Source organism: Chiloscyllium plagiosum, unplaced genomic scaffold, assembly GCF_037043375.1.
Source record: "Chiloscyllium plagiosum isolate Xiang-an unplaced genomic scaffold, Cpla_swu_hap1 HiC_scaffold_9, whole genome shotgun sequence".
In the NCBI taxonomy this organism is placed as follows: Eukaryota; Metazoa; Chordata; class Chondrichthyes; order Orectolobiformes; family Hemiscylliidae; genus Chiloscyllium; species Chiloscyllium plagiosum.
In genome coordinates this window covers 61,191,829-61,204,440 of record NW_028270147.1, presented here as the reverse complement: position 1 = coordinate 61,204,440, position 12,612 = coordinate 61,191,829, and the positions used below count along the sequence as shown (strand labels likewise).

Sequence of the window (12,612 nt, the reverse complement as noted above, 5' to 3'; positions counted from 1 at the left end):
TAGAGTTTCTTTCCCATAATGTGGCGACCAGAACTGAACACAATATTCCAAGTGTAGTCTAACCAGGACTCACTGAAGCTGCAGCATAATCTTGCGGCTCTTAAACTCAATCCCCCACTAATGAAAGCCAATGCAAGACACGCGTTCTTAACAACCCTATCAACCTGCGTGACAGCTTTGAGGGATCTTTGGACACAGACCTCAAGATCCCAATGTTCCTCCACACTGCCAAGAACCTTGCCTTTAACCCTGTATTCTGCATTCAAATTCAGTCTTCCAAAGTGAATGACTTCATACTTTTCCATGTTGAACTCCATCTGCCACTTCTCAGCCCAGCTCTGCGTCCTGTCAATGTCTCGTTGCAGCCTACAACAGTCCTCCACACCATCCACAACTCTACCAGGCTTTGTGTCATTGGCAAACTTACTAAATTACCCATCCACTTCCTCATCCAAGTCGTTTATAAAAATCACAAAGATCCCTACGGAACACCACTGGTCACCAAGCTCCAGGCTGAATACTTTCCATCTAACACCACCCTCTGTCTTCTATGGGCTAGCCAATTCTGTATCCAGACAGCCAGATTTCTCTATATCCCATGCCGCCTCCCTTTCTGAATGAGTCTACCATGGGGAACCTTAATAAACACCTTGCTAAAATCCATATATGCCACATCCACTGCTCTACCTTCATCAACATGTTTTGCAACATCCTCGAAGAATTCAATCAGGTTTGTGAGGCATGACCTGCCCCTCGCAAAGCCATGCTGACTATCTGTAATCAAACTATGGTTTACCAAGTAATCATAAATCCTGTTTCTCAGAATCTTCTCCAATACTTTGCCCACTACTGACATAAGACTGACTGGTGTGTAATTCCCAGAATTATCCCTAGTGATTTCCTTAAACAAGGGAATAACATTTGCCACCCTCTAATCACCTGGCACTAGTCCAGTGGACAGTGAGGACGCAAAGATCATCGCCAAAGACACAGCAATTTCTTCCCTCACTTCCTGTAGCAACCTAGTGTATATTTCGTCTGGCCTGGGGATTTATCTATCCTTATGTTTTTAAAAATTTCCAACACATCCTCCTTCCTAACATCAACCTATTCAAGCCTACCAGTTTGTTCCCCACTGTTGTCAGAAACTTCAAGGCCCCTCTCAGTAGTGAATACTGAAGGAAAGTATTCGTTAAGGACCTTCCCTACTTCCTCTGACTCCAGGCATAAGTTCCCTCCACTATCCTTGATTGGCCCTACTCTCACTTAGGATATATGTTTGTTGTGAACTATGAACAATTTCCTACACATCTGCCATTGTTTCTCAACTGTCTTAGTTGCTAAACTATTTTCCCAGTTCTCTAGAGGCATAAACATTTTGAGAAATATTGAGACTTGTGATGACAAGATACACAAGGTTGTGGGAAAACTGCAGGAAAATGGTAATAGAATAATTCTTGACAGGTATGAACTCAGTGAGCCGAAAGGCCTTTTTTCTGTGCTGTAGATCTCTATGACTCTGAGTCCAATTATCTCTGCCCTTATTCCTTGCAATTATCCTTTATCCTTGTTGCTGAGCCATGTTTCTCCCCCTCAAGCTAAAAGCTCAATTCTATCATGTTAAGGTCACTGGTTGTCACATCATATTTCTTAGGGAATCTTTTATTCTGAAATCAAGTATTAAACATGCCTTATTATACATTAACTGATCCAAAATAGCCTGATCCTTGATTAGGAATCCATAACATAATTTTCTAGAAAACTGTGGAATATACACAATTAATTTTTCTATCCAATGAGTGGCAAGTTCTTCCCAAAACAGTATGTGAGTAAAATCATGAAATCCCTACAGTGCAAATAGAGGCTGTTTGGTGCATTGAGTTGGCGCTGACCCTCTGAAGAGCATCCCACCCCACACTCTATTACCGTAATCCTCCATTTGCCTTAGCTAACCCACCTTACTTGCATGACTCTGGACACTCTGGGGCAATTTAACATGGCCAGTCGACCTAAGCTGCACATTGTTGAACTGTGGGAGGAAAGCAGAACACCGAAGGAAATCCACACAGGCATGGGAAGAACATGCAAGTTCCACACAGTCACCCGAGGCTGAATCAAACCTGAGCTCCAGGCGCTGTGAGGTAATGGTGCTCGTCAGAGCCACCATGCTGCCCCTAATGGCATTGGGCTAGCATCAGATATATGGAACAATGTAGAGGCAGTTTAGATATTAATTCAGCAAGGTTGATATTTTGGTGAGAAATCCTGGGCCTTGTAGAATGAAACTCAAATAAATTGACACTTGGTCAAAATATGATAAGATTTAGCACAAGGTCTTCAGTGAAACCATGTCTGTACACATTTCTATGCTTTAGGCATCCGATATATAACCTGTTTGAATTCCACATACATTGCAATCTCAGCGACAACACCCAGCATAAACTGGCATGACTTCATTCTTTTTACTGCTATTCCACTATATATTTTTCCAGAGGTATGTCTGTGTACTTTGTGTACCACACCTCTTTCCAATCTGTAATTGTGTTGATATTTTGTGAAAAACTTGAAACAAAGACTTTGGAAATTTGATCCTCCTGAATCAGGAGGGCATGGGTTAAAGTTCCATCAAAATCCAACAGTTAATAGAACAGCAAAAACTAATCAAAAACTTCATAATAAATTGCATTGCTGCATAAAACTGACAATGCAAGAAAAATCTAGACTATAAGGCAGTGACATAAAGATAAGTAGTTCCAAGTGCCAGATAAGTTAAATATTGGCGTATATAACATTTATTCATTTCAAGTCATAGAGATGTATAGCACAGAAACAGGCCCTTTGGACTTCTGTTAAAAAGAGGAAACAAGCAAAAGTACTCATGAAAGTTAAGAAAGGAAAGATCAGGTGTTCAAATCACAAGATTGGTGCAGACCTGCAGAAGGGAGTAACAAAATGTTCTGAGAACATTTAGGATTTTCACAAAAATAATATCTTCGTAATTTTATGCAGTTTTATATTTGTAGAATGTACATGTTGTTGGCGAAAGGGAGGACTGCAGATGCTGGAGATTAGAGTCAAGGTTAGAGTGGTGCTGGAAATGCACAGTGGGTCAGGCAGCATCCGGGGAACAGGAAACTTAAATATTGGTGTATATTTCCTGATGTATGTTTTCCTGTTCCTTAGATGCTGCCTGACCTGCTGTGCATTTCCAGCACCACTCTAATCTTGACCCTATGCACATTGTTGGCAAAACCAGCATTTGTTGCCCATTCCTAATGGCCCTTGAGAAATAGTGATGAGTCACCTTGTTGAATAGCTGCAATCCATGTAATATGGTGTACTCTGTGTTGTTAGGTTGTTAACACAGCAACAATGAAGGAATGGTGATGTGGCCGTTACAATTCAGGATGTCATGTGACTTGGAGCGGACCTTAAAAGTGATAATCTTTCCGTCTGTATGCAGTCCCATTATTTTAGGAGGTGGAGGTTATGTGTTTGAAAGGGGCTGTCACAGAATAATTAACCCGTAGCTGCAAGTTATGGTTCACCATGCTCCTAAAACTTGGATGTTCAAGTTGATGGATGTGGTGTCAATCAATTGGGCTGCCTTTTCCTGGATGATATTGTGCATCTCAAGTGGTGTTGTCAGCCAGGCAAATAAATGTATTCTATCAGACTTCTGATTTGTTGTACATGGTGAACAGGTATTGGGATTCATGAGCTGAGTTACTTGCAGCAGAATTTGCAATTTCTTACCTACTCTAGCAGCCATAGTATAGTTTCTGTTAAATGGCAACCTCAGGATGTTGATATTGGGGTTTGAGGTGTCATGAAGTCAGGACCTTAACAAACAAATTGAGTTTCAGTGACGGGTTACTGTTGTTTAAATGTTTGATATCACTGCAAGATATATTCTCAGTTCTTGGCTGGCTCAGTTGTAGTGCATTGAGATTTCCCGTACAGAATGCATTCCATGTCTTCACTACCTTCAATTCTTCTTCCAAATGTGGCTCAACATGAAAGAGTACTTATTCTTCAAATGAGGGAGGACAAACAAGCCATGCTTGATTTAATTACATGAAATATTGTGGGTTCTGAAGTCAATGTCTAGGACTCAATTTTGACTGTATACCATTATGCCACCACCTATATAAGGCATGTCCTGATCTTGGGACAGGGCATAGCCAAGGATGATGATGTAGGTGTTTGGGACATTGGTTGTAAGTTATGATTTGGTCAGTACGACTATGCCAGTTGCTTGTTTAGTCTTCAAATTTTACAGTTTAGAAGTTTGCAGGATTACTTGAGCAGGATGTATCATTGTTATGTCTGGTGCCTGATTTGGTGTAGGGTGTCCATCTAAATTGTTCCTTTTGACTTTTCATTAGCTGTTTGGCACGTAGTGGCTGCTGAGCGATCATCAAACAGGAGAGGGATAGTGAAACTGTTGGGAGCCCTTGCACAATAAAGGAAGTTACGATTGAGAGAGGCTGAGAGGCTATGATATATACAGTATAATGAATAAACTGGGTTTCAGGCAGCACTGGTGTCAGACGAGAGTACAGAAGCCCTATGTGACTGAGTATTTCTCCTGGGAGGAGAACTGGCAGTAAATTCAAAATTCAGCAAAGGACTACAGGGTGAAAACCTCCTTTCTCCACTAACTGCAGAGATGCATGTGAAATGTGTTTGAGTACGACCAATGTATTTAGTAAACCTTTTTGTAACTTCACTCAATAATAATAATACAAGAAATCTAAAAGGGTTATAAATATTATTGCACATATAATTGAGTGATTTAGTTAATGCTGTATTGAGGGATTTCATTCTTTATTTAAAACATATTATACCTGCCTTGCAAGTCCTTTATAGTCACATTATATAGCTAATATTGAAAGGTGTTCTACCAATACTGGGACATCACACCTTAAACAATACAGAGTAAAAAAAGAAAAAGACTAGCAAAATATTCACAAATTTTTATTTTAAATAAATTGATTGATTGTAAGTGATTACTGTTTTCTTTTTACCTTGATTTCTCTCTACATTGTTACAAACCTAATGTTACAGTTATGATATTCACAATTTGTAAATGTATTTATTAACCAGCTATTGTACTGCTATATTACCCAACTGTTTGATATGAGGGTATGATTATTTGTTCTGTTTCTCTCTTTCCATAGGAGATCTCCAGTTACAAGTCAACCAACCATTCCTAGAATCAGCCTCACAGGTACTAAATTATTTCTTAATTGCCTAATGTTCCAATAGTTCACTGAAAATTATCTATCTAGTGCTGAAGTACATTTGAGTTTAAAGCTTTTGCTGAAACAAATTGCTTCCTGACATGGAAGGTGTGGCAGGTTCTCCTCTTGGAACTGACTACGACTGGGAGAGTGAACAGACTATAATGAACAGTACATGCTGCTAGAAAAGGAAGGCTTCTTAGCAGAAGGCCATATTTACCAAGGGTCTTTCCCTCACCTTGAACAAAAATATTCATAGTCTTAGCCATCTGGCAATTGCTACAGTTACGAATACAAGTCCAAAGCAAGGCAATGACCATAATGTGGCTTTTGGTGATTGTGGCTCTTAACCTTTATGTATCTGACTTCTTCCAGGCTGCTGCTACAAACAGAGTAACATTTTGCAGATTATATTCAAAACTCTGGTCTGGAATCCATGCACTTGTGCACAGCAGGCCTACAATCAGAGCCATGTTGCCAGAGTCAAAATTATCAAGTGTACCACTGATACCCTCAAGCAACGTGCTGCCTGAATAACTCAGGTGGAGCTGGGCAGTACCCAGTTGATTGGGTGACAAGGTTTGTGATACTATGCTGCATCATCTGGCCATTATTAGGGAACAGTCATTCCCATTACTAATCAGATACGAAGCAGAGGAACAGCTGCAAGAAGAAATGGATAAGAATGAAATTCAACAGGAATTGGAGGAACAGGAGGATACAAGTAGATAATCCCTTTGTGCCTTATATTGAGTGACGTAATAGTTAATAAGCAATACAAAAACCTGAATCAAACCTCCCAATTCACGAGTAAACTGACTGTATGAGCATGCCAGCTCAATGTAATATTTTGCTGCTCATGATGAGCTTTACTGTCACTATCCACAAGTGTAGAAAACCACAAGACATGCTTGGTATAGTCTGGTAAAGATAAATTCGTACCTGACCTAAATAGATGAGACTCGTATAGGTTAAGGGAGATATGTATTGAATGTTAACAACTAGTTACAAGTTACATTAGAATGATAGAGATTAGTATAGAGACTCTGAGAAAGACTGTATATTTGATCTTAGGATCTTGAGATCCTAAACTATTCTGCCCACAAGATCAAATTACATCATTGTGGTGGGTGGTGCTTTTGGTACTCCGTATTAGCCCTTTCAGGCTAATGTACAGCGTTCCATGCTGCTTGTTTCTTCCATTAAGAACCACCAGTAAACACACTTTGCATTCAAAATTCATATAAAATTTAATTTGTTTAAATGCAATGCAATTGGGAATACATGATAAAAAGGATCTGATAATGGTTGCACATAGATAATCGAAGGTGGCAGGAAAGGTGGAGAATGCAGTTCATAAAGTGTACAGTATCCTAGGTTTTATTAATAGGGATGTAGAGTAAAGGAGCATGGGCAAGTTGGGCTGTAGGGCCTGTTTCCATGCTGTACACCTCGACATGCCTCCCTTAGTGGTCCTCACTGACGTTAGCATGAGTGGCAGAAAGCTGCTAACCTTCAACTAAATGAGAAGATTACAAATATCCTGCAAGGGCAATCTCAAACCATTCTGGGCTGAGAATGTTTACTGTAGAATATACCAAACTTGGTCCAGGCTACAGTACTATAGGTTGGCTACCTGTCAGAAAGGGTGCTGGCAAGGTGGCAGAGATGGGAACAAAAATTCAGGAAACAGATTGATGGATTCTTTTGATGCTCTGGCCACCCTTCTCATCATTTACTTCAGCCCCACCAGTTACCTAATACATTCAACAATGTCCTTCCCATGATGGCCAGCATGTTTCCTCCATGGAAATAAAATAGAAAATGCAGTAGTGTTAATCCAGTTCATTGCAACTGCCTGCTGTTAGCTCTCACTTTGTTCTGTGAGAAAAAGAGAAATGCATCAATGAGTGTCCTGCAATATGTTGGGTGATGGGGCTGTCTTAGTTGAATAGCTGTCTGTGTGTGCTCAATGAGACAAGTGTGAGACCTGTAACAAAGTAAGCCTGTGAGGAACAAAATCAAATTGGTGGAAAAAGACAGTAGGTTTGGCAGCGTCTGTGAAGACAAAGCAGAGTTGATGTTTTGGGTCCAGTGGCTCTTTTTCAGAACAGAATAGCTTAATTACTGTAACATCCATTCATGAAATAAGTATGTCCTCAGTTCTAATCACTTGTAAAAATTAATTTTGCTTCAGTTTGTTCTAATAACCAAATTGCTCAAATTTGCAAATAATTTTAAAACATCGTAATTATCCTCCTTTCTGCCAGCGCGATTTACCCACTTTGGATTGAGCCATACAGGACTTTAATTGGCTACAACTGCTGTCAAGGCAGTTTTTCCAGTGGAAGACCTAAGTTAAAAAGATTAACTGAGTCAATCTTGAAATGTTCGCCTATCCCACATGGATTAGTAAACGTGCCCATAACACTAGAAAGGAAAAATTCCTTGATAATTTGAGCTGCCATATTGATAATTCATATTAGCTTTGTTCAACATTGTGTTACTGTGGATGTAGAAAAACCTCCCAACCACAAGTACTGTATTTGGGCTGAGTCACACTCAAAGTTAGATGTTACAATATTTGTCAGAGCTGAGATGTTCATTGTTCCTGTCGGCTGCTATTGATTTAAGGCTCAATCACAATAACTTTACGTCATGCAAGCAGGAAAATCCAGCTCTGTGTCTGTTTTTTTCCCCCAGTGTTTCCTGGTCATGAACACAGATGGGTGCACTTTCCTGTATCCTGCTCTGGTGGCAAAATGCAGAAGTATTTTTAAAAACAAAACCTTTCTACTCATAGGATTTTCTACCTATTCTTAAGTCATGTGAAAATTGCAGATTCTTTTTTTAATATAACATGCCTGAGTGTAAAGACATGATTTGTTATTAAATGCATTAAATAAGTGCTTTTTGGAGTGTGTCCAGCAAAAAAACAACTGATTGGCATAGGTTTACATCTTTTAGATTAGGAAAAGAGGAAAAGTAACATTTCCCTTCATATCCGGTGTTTTGTCTTGTGTCTGCCTGGCTAAGTCAATGTTAGCAGATTTTTCCTGTTTTGTCAGTTTTTAGGAAGTTAGTGTAAGTCACAGAGTCGCTTGTAATGTGATTTGTTAACTAAATTACAAAAACAGTGCAACCGTAAAAACAAGGCAAATTAAAAATTAAGAAATCCAACGCATTAGCAATATATCACACGCATGGAAACTATGAATACTGCCTGATAAAAAGAACTACTTAACAGCTGGTTGATCCAATCTTTTAGTACAACTGTTCTTTCACTGCAAAATTTAGGTTTGAGTCTAAATCTGGCTAATAAGGTGAAAGGAGATAGTGAGGACTGCAGATGTTGGAGAAGTCAAAGTCAAAAAAATGTGGCGCTGGAAAAAGCACAGCAGGTCAGGCAGCATCTGAGGTCCAAGACAGTCGATGTTGCAGTCATAACCCTTCATCAGGTCTGGGACCAAGGGTTGACTGTCTTGCTTTTCATAAGCTGCCTGACCTGCTGTGCTTTTTCCAGCACCACACTTGTTTGACTCTGATGAGGTGAAAGTCCATCTAATAAAGTCTTATTCTAATGGATGTATTCTACAGGACAAAATGGGTTAAAAGTTGTTGCCATCTTGGTCTTTGTTTCAGAAAGATACTGTGATTTGGGAGGCTACGTTCTATTTACAGTCTGCTATGGCTCTTCCTGACTTGCAAGGGTTTAATATTGCATAGGCAGTTGAAAAAGTTTCAATTCTGAATAGAGATCGAACTTCTTTTGATGAGCTCTGAGAAATATGCTAGAAATTAAATTAAACTGTTATTTCCAATATTTGCATAAACAGTGCAAAAGGAAGTTAGTAGAGATTGACCAAAATAAAATGGTGTATGATTTGGCTTTTGGAGAAAGCGGGATTTAAAATTTTGATTATGTTTGGGGGTCAGGGAAAGCATTACAAAATCCAAATGAAGGGCTCCTGCCTGAAATGTCAATTTTCCTGCTCCTCAGATGCTGCCTGACCACCTGTGTTTTTCTAGCACCACTCTAATCTTGACTGCAATTAGGTCAGCCTGGCTTTTGTAATGCCTTCCCTGATGCCTTCCTTGGTCCCAGTCCTGATGAAGGGTTATGACTGCAACATCGATTCTCTTGGACCTCAGATGCTGCCTGACCTGCTGTGCTTTTCCAGCGCCACTTTAATCTTGACTCTAATCTCCAACATCTGCAGTCCTCACTTTCGCCTAGTTGATTTTGACCTAATTGCAATGCCTAGTGCTGTTAGTATTGCCATTGTCCATGAAATATTCTGCACCTGATGGAACTGCCCATCAGCCATCCTGACTGAAGTAGAAATACTCCAGTGCAAGTGAGTGCTGGACTGCCCAAGGAAGAAGGGAAACACACACATCATTTAGAGTATTAGCTGCAAAATTGCTAAGTTTTTAAACATTGCATGTCTTTCAGTGAATAAGTGAGAGTTAATGCATGAATCAGTAAATTCCATCTGGAAGGAGAACATACTAAGTGATCTCTGATTGTGATCATTTCTAAAGAGAATGTAGAATCGATTGCAGTAACAACGGAGGGGATTCTGTGCTCTCCACCAAAGGAAAGTCAATCCACGAATCTTCCTCGGTTGCCTCCTCCCAGTGGCTGAAGTGCTTCTCCTGGAGTCAGTCTGGATAACATCAATCAAAAGGCACAGTGGATATGATCTTCACAGAAAGATATGTCCAAGAAAAATGTAGGGGGTAGCAACAATCTCTATGACCTTCATTGACTTCACAAGAGCCTTCAATTTTATCAACCAGGAGAGATTACAGAGTGTCCTCCTCAAATCTGTTGCAGAAATTCTACTTCATTCTCAACCTCTGTACAATGACGGGCAAGCTGAGGTACCAATAACCCACCACAGAAGCAACAGAGTGCAGACTGGGGCCAAGCAAGGCAGTGTCACTGCACCGATGCTTGTTTCCATGTTCCTCACTGCAACATATTAACGCATATCTATGAAGATTCCACTGGAAGTAAACTTCTCTACAGGATAAGCAGGAAACTATTCAATTTGTATTGCCTCCTGTCCAAAATCAAAACCACCACATCCTCTATCAGCATGTTGTAGTACTCAGATGATGCTTTTGTGTGTGCTCTCTCCGGGTCTGAGCTCGAAGTCATTGTTGACACAGTCAGAAGCATATGAGAGAATGGCCTTCGGCTAACCATCCAGAAGACAAAGGTCCTCTACTGCAATGCTCCCACTGTACAACACTACCCCTGAATATCAAAATCCACAATAAGTCATTGGACAATGTGGATCAATTCTCATATGTTGGAAACTTCCTTTCCACAAGGCCATACATCAACAATGAGGCTCAATGTCACTTCCATGTGGCAGTCCAGACTTCAGCTGTCTGAAGAAGAGAGTGTTTGATGAGAGGACCTCCAAGACTGGCACCAAGCTCTCAGTGTACAGGGTTACGGTGTTATTGTGTCCTCTTGTATACTTTGCAGAAATGGAGACATCTTAAATTCTTAGAGAAGCATCACCAGTGGTGCCACTGCAAAATTCTACAAATCCAGTGATAGGAATGCTACATTTTTAGTGCCCCGTCTCGGAGACCAACATCTCCAGTATCAAGACACTGGTTATTGTCAATTACTGGTAATGGGTAGGCTGCATCGCCCATATTTGTGACACAAGACTTCCAAAACTGATTTTCTGCTCTGAGTTTCATCACGACCAACAGTTACCAGGAGGGAAGAGGAAATGCTGCAAGGTTGATCTTAAAGCCCCCTAAAAAATGTCAATATCCCAACTAATACATGGGGATTTCTTGCCCAAGCCTGCCCAAACTTGAAAAGAAACATCCACAAACCACAAAGGCCCCAACAGTTTTGGGCATCCCTGACAGGCCCAGACAAGGACCAATTGTGTGTGTATGTGTGTGTGTTGGGGGGGGGGGAAAGAGAGAAAAAAAATCCAAGCACTCAACCCACAAGTCTCATCAAACACCACCTGTAACAGAATGTGTAGATCCAGTCATCAATTAGTTAACTGGGAGCTTGTATTTTGGAGTGGAAGCTGTCGGATCAGTTTGATTGAGATTTAGTTTGGTGTCAGTTTGAGGTGCTTGGGGTTCAGCTACACTGGCTAATTAGATATTAATCAACATAATTTTTCCCTGGTAAATCTCCAGGTAAGCTCTGTGTAGCTGTTCAAAGTCTCTGAGCTCAGTATCAGAGACTTTCAAAGATGGTCAAATCAGTTCATTAGAAGTTTAACCTTTCCAGCAATAACAGCACATATGAGCAGACCAGAATTTCTGTAGGCTTCTGTTCCATGAAGGCAACTCCGATCCAAATGTTGCTGTTCTCGAAACCAGAAGTTTTGGTCCCATATGTTTCCAGGGCATTTGGAGTTTCTGCTGCATTTTATTCTTAAAAAAAAAAAAAATTTCCTTAACTTTCATGTTAGCAATGGGGAGCACGCTTACTACAAAAGATGTGACCATTATTGCAATGTTACTCTATCATGAGGAGAGGGAACCTATATGTAGTCCTGGTCTTGTTGTACATACTATACTGTTGCAAAAACAAAATGTGCACCAGTTGTTGGTCAAGAATTATTGGATTGTTCTTCATGGAACAAGCTAGGAATTTCCTGCTATTTAGTATTCTATCTGTTCTGTTCTGTTCTGTTTTGTCCTTGCAAGTGTAAGCTATATTATATAATTTCTAGTGCTTGCAGAGCACAAAATAATCATTCAAGCTACCTACTGCAGTGTCACTAGGGATTTTCCATGTATGGTTAAAGTTTATGCAATGAGCAGGATGTATATCTTCATTGCTTACAGTCAGTTCAAACTGCTGATGTCGTTTTAGATCGGAATGACTCATTAATTTATTGTAAAATAGATGTTTATTCATTCTATCCTACCCTATATTCAATACAATGATTCATATCTGAAAAGGCATCATGAGGTGTATCTTTACTAATTTATAATTATAAAGTATTAGTTTCATTGTCCGCTATTATTTAGGTGCATGAAAGCCAAATGCTGTGTATTAAATAATATTGAACTCGTGTGAAAAGTATATGTTGTGCTTAATAGCCATCATCATTCTACTCCTTAAAGGGCCAATGTATTTATTTCAAATTTAATTTTATATTTGATCCTTGTGTTGAAGTTAAGACTTGAGTGGGTGTATTTATTGCTTAACCAGAATAACATTTTTGGTTATTTGATCAAATACATGTCTTACTAGACCATGTCAGTGACAGTCAACCACATCACATGTATTAGAGTTACGTATTAGCCAGACAATATAGTTTCCCTTCCTGATGGCCAGTTAAGTCATTGGGTTTCTGTTAAT

At 39.8% G+C, this 12,612-nt stretch overlaps 1 protein-coding gene across 3 annotated transcripts in view; it reads left to right on the top strand.

Moving 5' to 3' along the window:
* pde4ba (phosphodiesterase 4B, cAMP-specific a) overlaps positions 1–12,612 on the top strand; it is a 629,074-nt gene that overhangs the window by 485,159 nt on the left and 131,303 nt on the right. For all 3 annotated transcript variants that reach the window (XM_043699422.2, XM_043699426.2, XM_043699428.2), the window contains one exon: positions 5,184–5,233. In XM_043699422.2, the coding sequence (XP_043555357.1) occupies positions 5,184–5,233 (50 nt within the window). The remainder of the gene's footprint in view (positions 1–5,183; positions 5,234–12,612) is intronic.